The sequence below is a fragment of the Carassius carassius genome, chromosome 22, assembly GCF_963082965.1.
Source record: "Carassius carassius chromosome 22, fCarCar2.1, whole genome shotgun sequence".
NCBI lineage: Eukaryota > Metazoa > Chordata > Actinopteri > Cypriniformes > Cyprinidae > Carassius > Carassius carassius.
The window spans coordinates 7,249,376-7,265,056 of NC_081776.1; the positions used below are offsets into that span (position 1 = coordinate 7,249,376).

At 36.3% G+C, this 15,681-nt stretch overlaps 1 protein-coding gene across 5 annotated transcripts; it reads right to left on the reverse strand.

The window, feature by feature from the left end:
- Nucleotides 1–5,275: 5,275 nt before the first annotated feature.
- On the reverse strand, nt 5,276–15,681 carry LOC132098812 (protein arginine N-methyltransferase 8-B). 5 transcript variants are annotated; one of them, XM_059505025.1, is made up of 10 exons: nt 15,546–15,681; nt 14,396–14,629; nt 13,525–13,680; nt 12,047–12,110; nt 10,394–10,536; nt 9,707–9,794; nt 9,189–9,304; nt 7,581–7,731; nt 7,379–7,500; nt 5,276–5,571 (listed from the first exon to the last, which is right to left on the reverse strand). In XM_059505025.1, exons 1-10 carry the CDS (start codon nt 15,612–15,614, stop codon nt 5,488–5,490), a joined length of 1,227 nt encoding a protein of 408 aa, XP_059361008.1. In that variant the 5' UTR covers nt 15,615–15,681; the 3' UTR covers nt 5,276–5,487. The 5 variants fall into 5 exon arrangements, with proteins under 5 accessions (XP_059361008.1, XP_059361007.1, XP_059361006.1 ...); XM_059505024.1 differs by having other exon boundaries at nt 14,396–14,632; XM_059505023.1 differs by having other exon boundaries at nt 14,396–14,635.

Genomic DNA, 15,681 nt, shown 5'->3' on the forward strand with positions numbered 1-15,681 from the left:
TAAACTTTTTTGGACGGGAAAACGCAACTTTGCTACCTCAATATGCTTCCTCAGATTTTATGGTGAACTTTTGAAGCTAGAAATTTACCTGATGAAAGTCATAATTGAAGTAGAAATGTGTGTGTTTGATGCATGAAAACAATTATCATAAGTTCTCACTTTAGGCACACACATTTGAGCTTCTGTTTACCATATTTAATGTGCATAAGATAAAATAAAAATATAATGTACTTTTCAAGATGAAATAAAAATTGTAAGGAGTAAAAAGTACAGTTTTTTTCTTAAGAAATGTAATCAAGTAAAAGTACAAGTCAGTTTAAATTGTATTTGAGTGAAGTACAAATCCCCCAAAATAATACTTAAGTACAGTAATCAAGTAAAATTACTCAAGTATTTTACACCTCTGCCCGGAAGGTCTACGTGGCGGCCATTGTGGCCTACCATGCCCCTCTCAGTGGCCAGTCAGTGGGCAGACACCCCCTAGTTACAAGTTTCCTCCATGGTGCACTGAGGCTGAGGCCTCCGATATATTCTTGTGTCCATGTGGGACCTGGCTTTGGTGTTACATGCTCTCTGTAGGCATCCCTTCGAGCCTATCGAGGAGATCTCAGATCGTCTTCTCACTATAAAGACTGTAGTAGATGCCATTTCATTAGCTTATGAGTCCTCTGGCCTCCCCTCTCCACTGGGGGTCAAGGCTCACTCCACTAGAGGTGTGGAGGCCTCTAAGGCCTTCCTAGCAGGTGTCTCTATGTGGGACATCTGTGTTGCTGCAGGGTGGTCCACACCCTTGACCTTTGTGAGATTTTACGTTTTAGATTTATGAGCCACTCCAGGCTCCTCTGTTCTCTCGTCCTAGCTGTGCAGTTACCCACACTAGGCAGAGATTTGTAAGACTGGTGGCATGGGCATTCTCGTTCCCCAAAGTGTTCTCCGACTAGTGTTGTCAAAAGACCCGGTACTTCGGTACCAAGTCGGTACTAAAAATATTTAAATGTGATGGTACCAGGTTTCTTTAAGTACCGGTAGTACCAAGGTCCATTCGAACCCGTTTCAGCGCTATGATTTCCGCGAAGCAGAAAACGAGGACCGAATCTCAAAATCCAGTCATGAAAATGAAACTTACATTTTAATATGGACAGTCATGGAATTTGTCAAAGTTAGCATAAATTAATCAAATCAAATCTCCATATGGACGAGTATCTGTAAATGTTAAGCCGCAAAAGTTGTTTGAAATATGAATCCGTGTTCTGCACGTCTCTGTGTGAATTAATGAATGGCAGAGACGTGCAGGTTTGTTTACTACATAGACCAAAGCGCAGATGCAAAGAGAGAGAGAGCGAGAGTCTTACCACGCTGAATCGACACGCTATATGTAAAATATTCTTTGTTGTCTTCTCCTGTCAAAATAATGGAGTTCATTTAGAATTATTCATATTCATTTTAAAACAAGCAGAAGACATACCGGTTTCTCCGGTAGTGGGCGGAGCTAATGCGCAAATGGCAATTTCATTGGCTGGCGTTGATCTCTTACCGTCCCTGTTTTAATTTCAGCAAATCATTTTGACCGAACGCAGACAACGTGATTAATATTAATAAACCCAGCAGCTCATCAATTCATAGTGCATTGTATATAAATTAGTATGATAGTAGAATTAGTAGTAGTATTATCTTTTAATAATAATTAATATGATCTATTACAATTTTTTTTACAGAAACCCTCAATGACCAAAAATATCTCATCACCACCAGTCTTAAGTTCAGTTAAAATTACAAATATGCATTCATTAGGCCTAAAATTATTATTTTTTTAAATTAGCATATTTTTGTGTTTTGCTTTGGTACCGAAATTGGTACCGAGAACCGTGGATTTTCACTGGTATCGGTACCAAATACTGAAATTTTGGTACCGTGACAACACTATCTCCGACACAGCTTGAGTTCCTGAAGAGGAACGTCACAGGTTACGTATATTATGAGGGAACGAGACGCTGCACACAGTGCCACACTTCCGGCATCTCTGCCGGCGCTTGCTTCATCCTTTGAAGCAAAATGCCAGCTTCGCCGCTCGTGCTTTTAAGCTTCCTGGCCTATGATGTCTCCATTGGACTGATTACACACGTGATTCAGAGCCAATATATATATATTGTGTGCAGTGTTGGTGAGTAACTAGTTACATGTAACGGCGTTAAGTAATTTAATTACAAAATTATTGTAACTGTACAATACAGTTGTACAATTAGTTACAGTTACTACGAAAAAATGAGTAATTAAATTACAGTTACTTATGAAATTTTTAACAAAGGGGATTACATTCGATTACAAAGGGGATTACATTTGAATATGTACACACATCCACATAAAGATTTAACTGATTTCTTTCCCAAATTGCACTAACTATTCTGAGACATACCGCCCTAATAATTTCCGGGATGCGGAAACACAGTCTGGTTCGTAGAATCCAGTCATAAAAACGGAATGCCTAACGCGGATGGAATATCCCACATTTTGGATGACTAAATCAACAGTAGGTCAGTACACTTGAATCAAAACATAACATGGACTAGTGTCTGGGAATATTAAGCCCCAAAAATGCAATAGCCTATATTACTTGCACATTCTGCGTGTCTGTGGAAATCAGGCGCGGACTGGACACCGGGAGAACCGGGACAATTCCCGGTGGCCTGGCAGCCTATTTTGCCCCACTATTTAATATCATTATTGTATAATTGCCTGCCGAATGTACTAAAGCGATCATTTGCGAATCCGCCATTTGATAATTAAATCTCTAATAAGTCATGAAGTGTTAGTCGTGATGCGCGCGCCTCCGCCAAACGGTTTGGATCAGACTGAGAGAGAGAGAGAGAGAGAGAATAGAGTGGAGTGTGGAAGCGCACAGCTGGAGCAGAGAATCAGAACTACTGTTCAGGGTTTCAGGTCAGTTTCATCTGTAAAGATACTTTTTTTGTCTTTGTTTTTTTTATTTATTTAATCAAGCAGCAGCACGTTGCTCACCAGTCATCACTCAAAATACTATAAAAAGGACATCATTATTATCAGTTGTAATGTTACAGTAGGAATTTATCTGAAAAAAATCCGATTTTTTTATAGGTTTAGGGGGAGCTACGACAGACAACAACACAACCCTTACGAAAATTTACATTTTAATATTTAACTATAAATCCAGAGAAAATGGTTACTATTGTTTAAATGTGGTAACCAAAAATGTAAAATTATTTTACAAATGTATTTATTTAAAAATAAATACAAATCCATTTGCAAAGAAACAAAAACATACCAAGGTTATTTTACTTTTATATAGGCTAATAAAAGCAAGGTTAATTTTTGTAAGGGAAAAACATGACTCGTGTACAGTATTAGGATTTTTCTATAAAGATATAGTAGTATTGCAGAGTATTGTATTGTAAAGTATAGTTTTGTTCAATCTTGAGTATTAAAGTCACGAGAGAGATGGATAAGAGGGCAAAATAAAGAGACTGAAGAGAAAAAATGGAAGTGAAGGTGCAGTTCAGGAGAGAACTTTTAATTATTTTGCATGTCCCCAAATTAAAGATTTAAACCTTTTTTTATGTCAGGTCCATACAAAAAAATAGTTTTGTCCATGAATTTGTTTGTATGAGTTTGAATTTTCCAGTCTGAATTTTTTCCCCAGTCTGCCCTTCTTGTAAATTAATGGCAAAGACATGGTTTCATTTACTACACATAGGCCTACTGAAGCTCGCAGTGTTTTCAACCTCTGCCATCTCAATATAGGAGTACACGAGCACATAAACATAATTTCTAGAACTGCTTTGTGTCACTTCATGTGCATTTTACTTATTTTGAGAAAACTATCATCATATACAAAGAGACAGCAGTTTAAAAAAAACACCAATGTTTCAGGAGTTTATTACACAGAATACGTCACATGCTTATTAGATAACTGTATTTAAGTTGATTTATATGCTTTTATTTATTATTCTTTAATTTTCACAAATTTAGAAAAATAATCAAAAAGTACTCAAAAGTAATTAGTTACATTACTTTAATAAAGTAATTGAAAAAGTTACACTACTATTACATTTTAAACAGGGTAACTTGTAATCTGTAACCTATTACATTTCCAAAGTAACCTTCCCAACACTGATTGTGTGTGTGTACATATATGTATATATAAATGCAACTTTAATATTTATTATTTATTTTTATATTATTATTATTATTATTTTATAAGTATTTTAATGAACAAATTGTTTATTGTTTTTTATATTATTGTTGTTTTATTTAATGCTTTAAGGGTCCTGAGGGAGCAGGAAGACAGAGTATGGGTAAACAAGGTTAGACTGATGGATCAACCATTAAAGAAGAAAGCCTGCTGCGAGTGGCCACACTCACACACACACACACACACACACACACCAACACACGTGAAATCATGCTATGCTTTACATATCATCACCATACCCTCTTATACTCAATGTAAATAATTTAATGTAGGCTGAAAGAGCCTGATGTGTAGATTAGAGCCAACTGTAGATTAAGCATATTAAAGTCTCAGGACTTCATCACACCTCATTTAAATGATCTTTGTAAATATTCTATTTGTTAACAATACTAATTGTCGATCAAAATACATTTATGGAGAAAATGTGTTCAGTCAAGCTGCTTGTAACAAATGCAGAGTCATTCAAGACAAAATGTGAATTGTTTGTTACCTCCCATTTATTTAACATTTCAACCCCCCTGAAATCTTGCTAGGATCATGAAACCTCGATTTCAAACTGGCAAGTAAAACCTCACTGCTTGAACAAGAAGCATTTCAGTTGCTGTTTGCAGAGACAGTTCAGTTGACGACAACAACATGAAGCACTAAAATCTTCAGATATATTATTGAGGCTGGATGTCATGCCTTGTTTGTTGTCTTCATCTGAATCGCTCCGCTTGTCAAGAAACCAAAAATCTTCTTAAGTTAAAACTGTCACATTATTTTACTTTAAAATAACAAAGTTTGTACATTTGATAAGAATGATTTAAAATAGTGTAGCAGCTCTTAGAGGTTCTTTATAAAAATGTTTAAGTGTAATCTTAAGTGAATCCTGAATAAATTAAAATAAAGCAAAGGCAGAAAACACTAACCCAATACATAGAACCCAATAAAAGCACTTAAATATAATCCAGACTGTAGCCTTGTTCGACATTAACTAATACTTTTCTATCGTTAAATAAACACAAACTTTGACATTCTCAGACTCATTAACAGTTACATTCAGTGATGTTTTCACAGTCTATCCTCTTTGTGCATTCAAGATCTTGACACTACAAGATGATGACACTATTGCTTTTAGTGCTGGACTCTCTCTGATGACATCACTGAGCGGTCCTGCAGTTCAGTAGTCTCTCTGATTCAGAAAGAGGCAGAGACACATTCTGTCTCTCCACCGAATCTTCCTGGGAAACGGTGGCCTGACTCAGGATGCTGCTTGAGTTTTACCGCATCTTGTAGTCGTGGGAGATGGCTGCGTCACAGAGCTGTCCTTTGAAATCCAGCTCAAAGGTGAAATCCAAGTCACGCTGGAAGACATCAAAATTTACTACTTCAGTACTTTTTTGTCATTTTGTTTCTTGTTTTTTCTAGACCAGCTGTTTTCAATCAGAGGGCTAAGGCAAACTTTCAAGGGGGCCACAGGATGGCTTAAAACACTAAAGTCATGAACTGCTAAAATGATGATGTTTTTCTCAGAAATTAATAAAATCTTGGAAGTCATGGAAAATGTTTAAATATTTATGTTTAAATTTTTCTAGTTATGTTAAGGAGGAACTGCTATTTGCTTAAAAGGATTTAAAGGGGTCATATGATGCAGTTAAAATTTTTCCTTTCTCTTTGGAGTGTTACAAGCTCTTGGTGCATAAAGAAGATCTGTAAAGTTACAAAGACTAAAGTCTCAAATCCAGAGATATTCTTTATCAAAGTTAAGACTCTGCCACGAACCCCTAAAACGCCTCATTCAAACACGCCCCCACATCTCTACGTCACTATGTGGAAATATTTACGTAATGCCACCCAAATGTGAACACAAAGAAAGAAGGCGTCGTTTCAGTAACCGCAGTTACTGTGTTGAAGCAGCCATGTCAGGGAGATGTGTATAGGTGGACAAGGGAATATTGTTGCGCTCAGATGAAGGCTAGTTGTAAGTCCAGGTGCGTGAAAACCAGTAAAATGTAGAAGAGACTGTTGATGGTTCGCACTCTGAAAAACTACACAAAGATGTGTATAGGTGAAAGCACAAGCACTTTATTTGGCCTTCCGAAAGTAGATGCATTTTTAGTAATATTTAAGATTACAACAGAACAGCAACACATTTTATGAATGGTTTAGTGAACCTCGGAGAGGAGGTAATTCTGACTTTGCTACAACAACCTGCCGCTTTTGAATCAGCTACTGTAAGTTTGTTTTCTTATAAGTTTTAAGTATTTGCTATTGAATAGACTGCGCTTGTCGGAAGGAGGGACTTTGTAGTAAGTGATGCATTTGAGAAAGGATTTGCATAGAGGACCTAATACACAAAATAATGATCTTTAAAAAAGCATCATATGACCCCTTTAAAATAAGCTAAAAAAAAATAAGCTATAATGGCTATGTATGCCTATCGAGGAGATCTCAGATCGTCTTCTCACTATAAAGACTGTAGTAGATGCCATTTCATTAGCTTATGAGTCCTCTGGCCTCCCCTCTTCCCTGGGGGTCAAGGCTCACTACACTAGAGGTGTGGAGGCCTCTAAGGCCTTCCTAGCAGGTGTCTCTATGCGGGACATCTGCGTTGCTGCAGGGTGGTCCACAGTATGTATTTCTTATTTTAATTTATTATACTGTATGAGAAAATGAAAAAGAAGGATCTGAACTTTTTCCAGATATGTCAAGTTCTAAAATATTTTATTGGGAAGATATTTGGAAGGTGGCATAAAATGGTTTAAAATAAACAGCTAAAATGATGTTTCTTATTTGAATTCCTTTTTTTTCTTTAATTTTTTAAAAGTGATTTCTAGACCTGAAAAATTAATGGAAATTAGTCAAATCATAAAAGGTCAAGATATATTAAGTATATATATGTGTGTGCTATAGTTATTAAACTGTGATTCCTGAAGAATATAAAGTTCAGAAAATTCTGGAATTTAATTATTAGTAATGATTTACTTTAACTATTTTAATATATTATCACGTTTCTGTACATTTAAAAAGCTTAAAAATAGACAGCTTTGTCATTACACCAGAAGCACCAGAAATGTCTTGGGGACCTTCAGAGGGTGGCCTTGGGTCAAATAGGTTGAGAACCACTGTTTTAAACATTGGATTTCTCTCCATCACCATTCACAGCCTCACCTCGTTATTCTCGTTGGGCTTCACGGTGATGCTGCCCAGGATTTCCTCTCCTCTCCGCACCGTTAAGTAATCCTCCAGATAAAACACTGTCTGCTTCCAGTGAGTGCTGGGAGCATCAGGGGCTTGAAGCGAATATATAACTCGGTTAGTACCAGATTTATTTGTAAGAGATAATAAGGTACAGAATAAGTGAAGGCTGAACCTGTAGAAAAGCCCGTCTTCTTGTGACACTTGGTGAACTCAATGTTGAAGTACGTGATGAGAGCATGAACATAGTCATTCCTCTGGATCTGCAAGCAGAAGGCCGAGGTGAACATCAGATCTTCAGGCTTCACCGTGTAGATATCCACCTCCTGAAAGCAATAAGTCACGTTTCACACTTTTTGGCATAGAGATTTTTTATCTAGAGAATATGATTGACCCACAACAGTCCTTTGATGATCGGCCATGCGATGCTTCAGATGTGATCTACTGTACACTTAAAGTTTAATGTGGTTTATGTCATATAGCATCAACCCACACATCACAACAGATCCTGTTTCAAAGACTTTATTGTTTGGATGTGGCTATATTGAGTTGGCATAAGCATCAGGCTTGGTGAACAAAGATTTTATTACTCTGTGTTTGTGTGAACAATAGATCAGTAGCAGCATTGAACCTTTCATTTGTTCAATTCAACTTTTCATTTAGTTCATCTCACACAGAGGTCAAAATCATTCTCCTCTTCAAAGAGTTTGATCCCCCAGCTGATTCAGAGCCTCCTTGAAAGCATAGCCTTCTCTTCTGTTCTTCTTTCTTTCTCTTTCGTACTTTCTCAGGCATTTGCTGGCGGCCATCCAGCTTTCTCTCTGCCCCCTACATTGTCTCTTTTTCTTTTGACATATTTGACATTCAATGTCTTCAGTGTCACAGATCATAAACAAAATTTGTTCATGCAAAATAGGAATATTATTGCTCATATTTTGCTCTTTTAAAGCCCAGGATTCTTAAATTAGACAATCTTACATATATTAACTTTATTTCAGATTTTTCTCTGAGACAAAATTAGATATTGTTGAAATACAGTAAGATCACAAAGTTACGGATATAGAAATATAGATAGCTTATCTCGGGTACTTTGAGAATTAATATTAAGATCTTTAATTATGTTCAAACTTTGCTTTCTAGATAAGATCGATCTCAGTTAGAGATATTGAGATCTCCGTTTACTGTGGTCTTTATTTAACAGAATTAGGCTAAAATTGTGAATTTAGTCTTGTGATTTGACATGCAATAATTTAAACTAAAATTATTAAAACAACTAATTTACTATTAAAATGATATACATTATTTTGTATATTTGTCATTTAAATTATATTATATTATATTATATTATATTATATTATATTATATTATATTATATTATATTATATTATATTATATTATATTATATTATATTATATTATATTAAACATGTAATCTAATTTCTGTTTAGGAGAAATCATTGAGATCTTAAATAAATCTCATTTGTGATTTTTTTCTTTCCTATGAATAGGATGAAGCACTTTATTACAATAAAATATAAAGCTTCGTCTTACCTTTATGATGGTATTATTAGCATTATATCCCATGAAGTGTCATTTCTGTTAGCTAATTTAAATGAATGATTTGTGTTTGTGCATGTGTTGAGATCAACACCTTACCACGCTGTCATCAGGCGCTCTTTACTGTGAATTATTCATGCTACATGTGTTCCAAAGTAGCCCATCAGTACTGTGATTCAGTTCAGATCTTGCTCCCGTATACACACATATAGAGAACATACTGGTACCTTAATGAGGCAGGAGTTGGTCACGACTTGTTTAGGATCTACTATGTCCACCAGGGGCTCCATCATAGCAACGTTCCGAATGCAGGTCATATCAAAACCATAGACATTTTCCCACCCTGCAAGCATAGAGAAAATATATTTTTAAGACATTTTAAACTCATATGTGCCTCAAAAAAGTAGAAAATCTGTCTGGCTGTGTCTGGTCGTCTTCATTTGGACCTAAAATAAACTCGTGCCTCCTCTGTATCTGGCAGCATTTGATTACATCCCCTCACATGAGCGTTAGGCCGAGGCGAATCTCACTCTTCCATCCAAAATGAGAAGGAGGGAGTGAAAGGGATTGAGAAAAAGCAAACCTCTTGCTGCGGGGGAGTAATGGAATCCAACTGGATTTTTTTTTCTAGTGTTTTTAAATTCTTTTTAAAGCTCAATTAAAGTGAGGTACCTAAAAGAGACAATGAACACGCTACACTGCAGAACGAGTCTGTGTGTGTGTGTGTGTGTGTGTGTATACTCACAGTGGATTTTGAAGTCTTTGTATTGCCGATCCTCAATGGCAACCACATATAAGGTCGCTCTGTCTGGAAACATGAAACCTCCAGGTTTCTGAAAAATGACAGGAAAGAGAATCTACAGATCACCACTGAAATAGATTCATGGATAGTTGATGTATGTCCAACATATTTTTTATGTTATTTATTCTGTTATTTTTATTTCATCTTTAAATTATGAATCATTTTAGAGTAATTATAGCATGTCACATCACAGGACACTTGTGAAACTGCCCTCATAGTACATTTGAATCTACAAAAAAAAAAAAAAAGTTCCTGGCATATGTGTGATTATATTCCTATTATTCCAGTGACGTCACATCATTCTTTCTGTTCCTTCCTGTTCAATGCACCATAAAAAATAACCATAGGATAAAACAATGCCCTGGCACTAACACAATGGTTTCATAAAAATGTTTAACAAGCCTCTTGTCCTCTAGAGTAGACATTTATCATCAGCCCAATGGCTAGCCACTCATTCCCATTATAAATGAAAATTTCAGCATGGACACATGCTTCACATTCTAATTAGTCACATAACCATGGCCTTGAGACAGCCAAAACACACACACACACACACACACACACACACACACACACACACACACACACACACACACACACACACACACATACACATACACACAAACCAACCAGCCATTTGTCTCTGGCATAGATGACAGTATTGAGCATAGACTCATAGAAAAGACAGTAGCCCATCCACTCTGAAATGATGATGTCCACCTGATCCACCGGCAATTCAGTCTCCTCCACTTTCCCTTTAATGATGGTAATAACTGCAAAATGCACAGAAAATAGATAAACATAAATTATTTCATTATTACAGTTTTTTTACAGACGCTAGGACACATTTCTCAATACTTAGGTCACTTTTGCAAAACTCTTCACACAGTGAGCACAACAGAAGTCTATTTGGGCTAAACTGAGGATTGATTATCATTGCTTTGGCACAAAATGCATTCAATGACTACATCTCTCAAATTTCATGAATTATTTTCTCACTCAGACACAACAACTGCCAAAACTCTTTGTACGTACAAGTCAATTTGCACATGCTTACATACTGTTTTCAGAACTGTTAAACTTATGTTCAGAACAATAACATAATACACAACTTAATAAGACAGCAATTTGCTACATTTCTACAGTAATATTTGAATGAAATATATTTTAAATTTTAAAATTAAATGCTATAAAAACAACTGGACATTTAGTAGATTAGCATTACTATTGTATCTGTATCAGTGGATGGTGTGTATACAAATTCCTCTATTTTGGAATTACTCAAAAATAAATAATAAATAAATGACATAAAATATTGACGAATTCTGCATCATGTCTGATTCATTCAAGTAACATATATTGCAGTGAATTATAAACAGAGATATCTCCTTGTTTTACACAAGAAAACATTGTATAATGCTACATGTTGTTAGTGTTTTTTAGGTCATTGTTTTGTGGGTGACAAACTGTGTTTGTCGGCTGTCAACCTTTGCTAGTGTTCTGGAAGAATGAGTTGATTTGAGACCTGAATAAAGTGTTTTTGTAGTTGTAGTGCATTTTGAATGTGAAATGAACTGCTTTGCCAAGCTGAAAGTTGGTTAGGAGAATTGTGTGAAGAGTTTTGCAAAAGTGACCTAAGTATTGAGAAATGTGTCCTAGCGTCTGTAAAAAACTGTATTTGTACAATAAAAAATTAAATGTTTTTATTCTAAATAAATAAATGTATAATAATAAAATGACCCAGTTTTAAATTATTATCAGTTTATTTAATTATTATCGAACCCAGTATATATATGCCCACACACACTCACTCACACACACACACACACACACACACACAGACACATACACACACACACACACACACACACAAAGGCAATATAAAGCTAAATTGATTGATTTTCTCTCTCTCTCTTTTTTCCTTTCTCCCATCCTCACCATTTTTCCCATTTTGCAAAAGGCAAGTTGCCAATGTCCAATTACCATGCTTGTGTGTTTGTGTTTGTGGGTGTGTGAGAGTGTGCAGCAGTGACTCCTCTCTCATGCTGACTCAGGCTTATATTCTCACTCGCCCGCTGCTCTCCAGTGTTAATGACTAAATAACTTCTGCCATCACACCACAAGAGGAGGTTGTCAGCTACGGGAAATGACTATGCTCCTCCCTGTGTCATGGAACTGCTCTTGTCAACAGGAAAATGTATGAATCTTCTATTCCACACATGAACGCAGATCTAAACAATGTGCTGGTCCTAACAGGAAAGAACTGCAGATGGTAAATCTTACCATTGTCCAGGTGATTTGATTTGATGATTTTCACTGAATACTCTGATATACTGGAACATTCAATCTATAAAAAAAAGATAATTAGCTTAGTTGTATTAGCATAAATATCATGATGATTACATTATTCTTAATTGATATAGGTCTAACTGATGTGAATGAACCATATTAGAGTTCTCAAAGCCAGTTTTTCATGCATAACTTGAGAATTTATATAAAGAATTATTATAAATATTTTGTGGAATATATTGTTTGTATCAATCTGCTTGTCTTTGTTTGCATGCTCCAGGCTGACTGAAAGACTATGTTTTTGTGGCAATGATGTTTCATTGACTCTTTATGCAAATTACATTGTTATGCCAGTAGGTAGCAGAAAATCTTTATGAGTGAGTCAATGATTCATTCATGCAACCAATTTATTCATAAACTCTTATTCTTCTGGAATTAAATAAGTGACTACTGTCTTTATGCATGGGTTACTGAATCTTTCATTCAACCGATTTGTTCAAAAACATTGATTCATTTTGGAACAAAACAAGTGACTAGTCTTTATTACATGAGTTACTGAATCTTTCATTCTACTGATTTGTTCAAAACCACTGATTCATTTAGGAAAAAAATAAGTGGATACTCTCTTTATGCTTGAGTCACTGAATCTTTCACTCAACTGGTTTGCTTAAAACCACTGTTTCATTCAGGAACAAAACAAACGACTGCTGTCTTTATGCGTGAGTCAGTGAATCATTCACTAAACCGGTTCGCTCAAAGCCACCAATATATTCAAGGACCATCATTTTGTGTGTTGCTGGGAGATTCTTATAGCTGATTCTTCTTGCTAATTGCTGATTCTTCTTTGGCTTTGTTTGGAATTGTGTTCGTTGGCAGTGCAAAAATAGACAGAGCACCTGGCAATATTGTTTCTAAACCAAAATAATGTTGTTGGTTTGAATATCAGCACAGCCATCTATTCTGGTTTCCTGCTATTATTATACATATTTCATTTGCATTTTAGTGTAATAAAGTCATTATTTTCTGCTAGAACAGTCTCATTCTTGCTTAAGTCCAAGTGTGCTTTAACGGACAATATTAAACAAATAAAGTATGTTATCACTATCTGGCAAATGCATATATTTTTACATTTTAAACATCTATGAACATGTAAACACATTCTGCTTATATGTATTTGTGTTCTGGACAGAATCAGACCTCTTTTGCAAATTGTGGCATAGAAAAGATAAAAAAGCAACTAAAACTTGACCTAGTGGGATGATCAGTGGAGTGTTATCTAACTACAGACCAGAAGCACAGTGAGGGTATTATTATCAGAACACTCTCCCACTTTATCTCTCCTGATATATATAGATAAAGTTTGTGAGTATAAAAATAGTCAGATCTGCAGTAACGCCTGCATGTGACCCTCCAACTCAAAATGATTGTATAGAAAAGTAAACACACTTGCAATGAGTAATTTGAGTCCTCACCCCATATACATGCTTGGCTCCTGCCTTGGCAGCAAACATGGAGAGGATTCCGGTTCCGCTACCCACATCTAGAACTATCTTATCCTTAAAGATATGTTTATTGTGGTACATGGAGTTCCTATAGGTCAGTGTCCTAACCTCATCCTTCAGCATTTCCTATTGAGAGGGGAAAAAACAACTTTTAGTCAGGCTGATGAAATTAGTTTAACTTGATTACAACTTATTGAACATTAATTTATTTTTACATTTTAACTACCTTACTGACCCCAATATATTTGATCAGTATAGAGTATGGCTGTACATATTTTATTTGTGCATGTTTAAGAATATTAGTCCATGACATTTATTCCTCATTTCCACATCTTTTCCTTGGACTGTGCTATGGAGGACAACATATATGACATAAAGCATAGTGTCTCCAGGATTCTTTTTATAGAGACATGTCTCCATTTAGCCTGCTGGGATTAATTGATAGACATGTTTGCAAACTCCCCAATCCCCACCCTCCGCCCCGCTCCTATTCTCTCTCCTTTTCTTTCTCCCTTTCTCCATCTCACTATCTTACTCTCATCCTTCTTTTTTCTGCTTTCATTAACTTTTCTTTTATCTTCAGACAGATCCATTTTAACACTCATGCTCTAAATATGCCGTTATCACAGGTGATCTCTCAGTTGTTCTTTAATGTGGTGAGAAGGGTTTTTTTTAAGTTCTTACAATCGGCTGCATGTGATAAAAGTTCTATAACACAAAAAAAATTCTGATATTTTTCTACATTAAAGCAAGAGAGATTAACAATATAAAAACACACTTTCATCTTAGGTTAGACTAGCATACTTCACTATGTTTGATGATAAAACTGGACTCCAGTTACCTCATGAATACCAAAGTGGGCATAGGAGTCAAAGTAGTAATCCCGTGATGTCATCTCTTCCGGGTTGAGTAGCTTGGCCATCTTGCCTCGGCCCGGACAGGCAGAAAGCGCGGAGACGTGCGGCGTGTGTGGAGGGTGAGGAACATGATGAACGGATGTGACTGGCTTTGGTAGTAGAGATGGTTGTAAGGACTGGGATGAGGGAGCACTGGAAATATGTTGCTGCTGCTGCTGCTGCTGCTGCTGCTGGCGCTGCTGGTCAAAACAGTAGTATAATTATAGACTCACTGTCATACATCACCATTTACTGGACTTAATAGATATATTCACACATTTTCCAGACAGTTCTATCTCCAACTTTAAGAAATCAAACCCATGTCCTTGGTGTTGTTGCAAATTTTCTGCAAAAGTTTTTTTCAAGATTTTTTTCAAGGTATTGTTCCATGTGATAGATAGACAGTTCGATAGATAGATTCAGATTTTTACATAGATTTTTTTAATGAAATAAATAAATAAACATGCCAAAAAAAATCATTAAACAGTTTTCTAGATAGAGTTGTGTGTTATTTAGTGACCTATTAACAAACGTCAGCATTAAAATCAGGTATGCAAAGGTGAATATGGTATTTAGCTGGGGAGGGGGGCGCACGGCAGCACCAAGGACAGCGATCTGCCGTCTTGCGATGACCCGATTGACTACATAAAAGCTAAAAAATTCAACAAGCACACGACTAACTTTATCGTCTTACTTTATCGTTAAGGTAAAAAAGTATAGGATAATTTGTTGCCTTCGAGGTTTCATCTGATGTCTGCCTGCTGTATCTTTACGCAACCTAGACTCGCAACATAAATATTAATGTAAACCTCTCTTAGCGTTCGGTGTGGTCTGTGTGATCGCTTTCAGGACGTTATTCCGTGAATTGGACGTGTGCTGCTCAGCTCGGATCGCGGTGTTTTTTAGGCTGCATAGTCCTACACATCACCGGACACTGATTTGTTTGACCGCCAAACCAGATCGACATTTGACGCAGTCAGGCACTTAAACACATGCAAGCGACTAGAATGAATCTCAAGCGATTTAGAAGTAGATATATGAATGCTCGGACGAGCATTGATGTATTTTAGATGACTTAAGGAATCTTTGACTTACCTCCGAGCTCTCCGCCTCCGCCATCTTTCTCCGCAGGAGCAGGCACCGCGATGAGTGCCTCAGTCCCATACGAGCCAAAGGGATCCGGAGTAACTCGATAAGGGCAAGTGTTGTCACTAAATGTCCTAGAAAAGTT

Excerpts from the sequence above, each read along its gene's own strand:
- LOC132098812 (XM_059505022.1), bottom strand. The coding sequence starts at position 15,614 with ATGGGACTGAGGCACTCATCGCGGTGCCTGCTCCTGCGGAGAAAGATG. Across the intron at positions 13,681-14,395 it reads CCCACTTTGGTATTCATGAG|GAAATGCTGAAGGATGAGGT; the intron begins GTAACTGGAGTC and ends CCCTCTCAATAG. Across the intron at positions 9,305-9,706 it reads CAAAGACTTCAAAATCCACT|GGTGGGAAAATGTCTATGGT; the intron begins GTGAGTATACAC and ends CTATGCTTGCAG.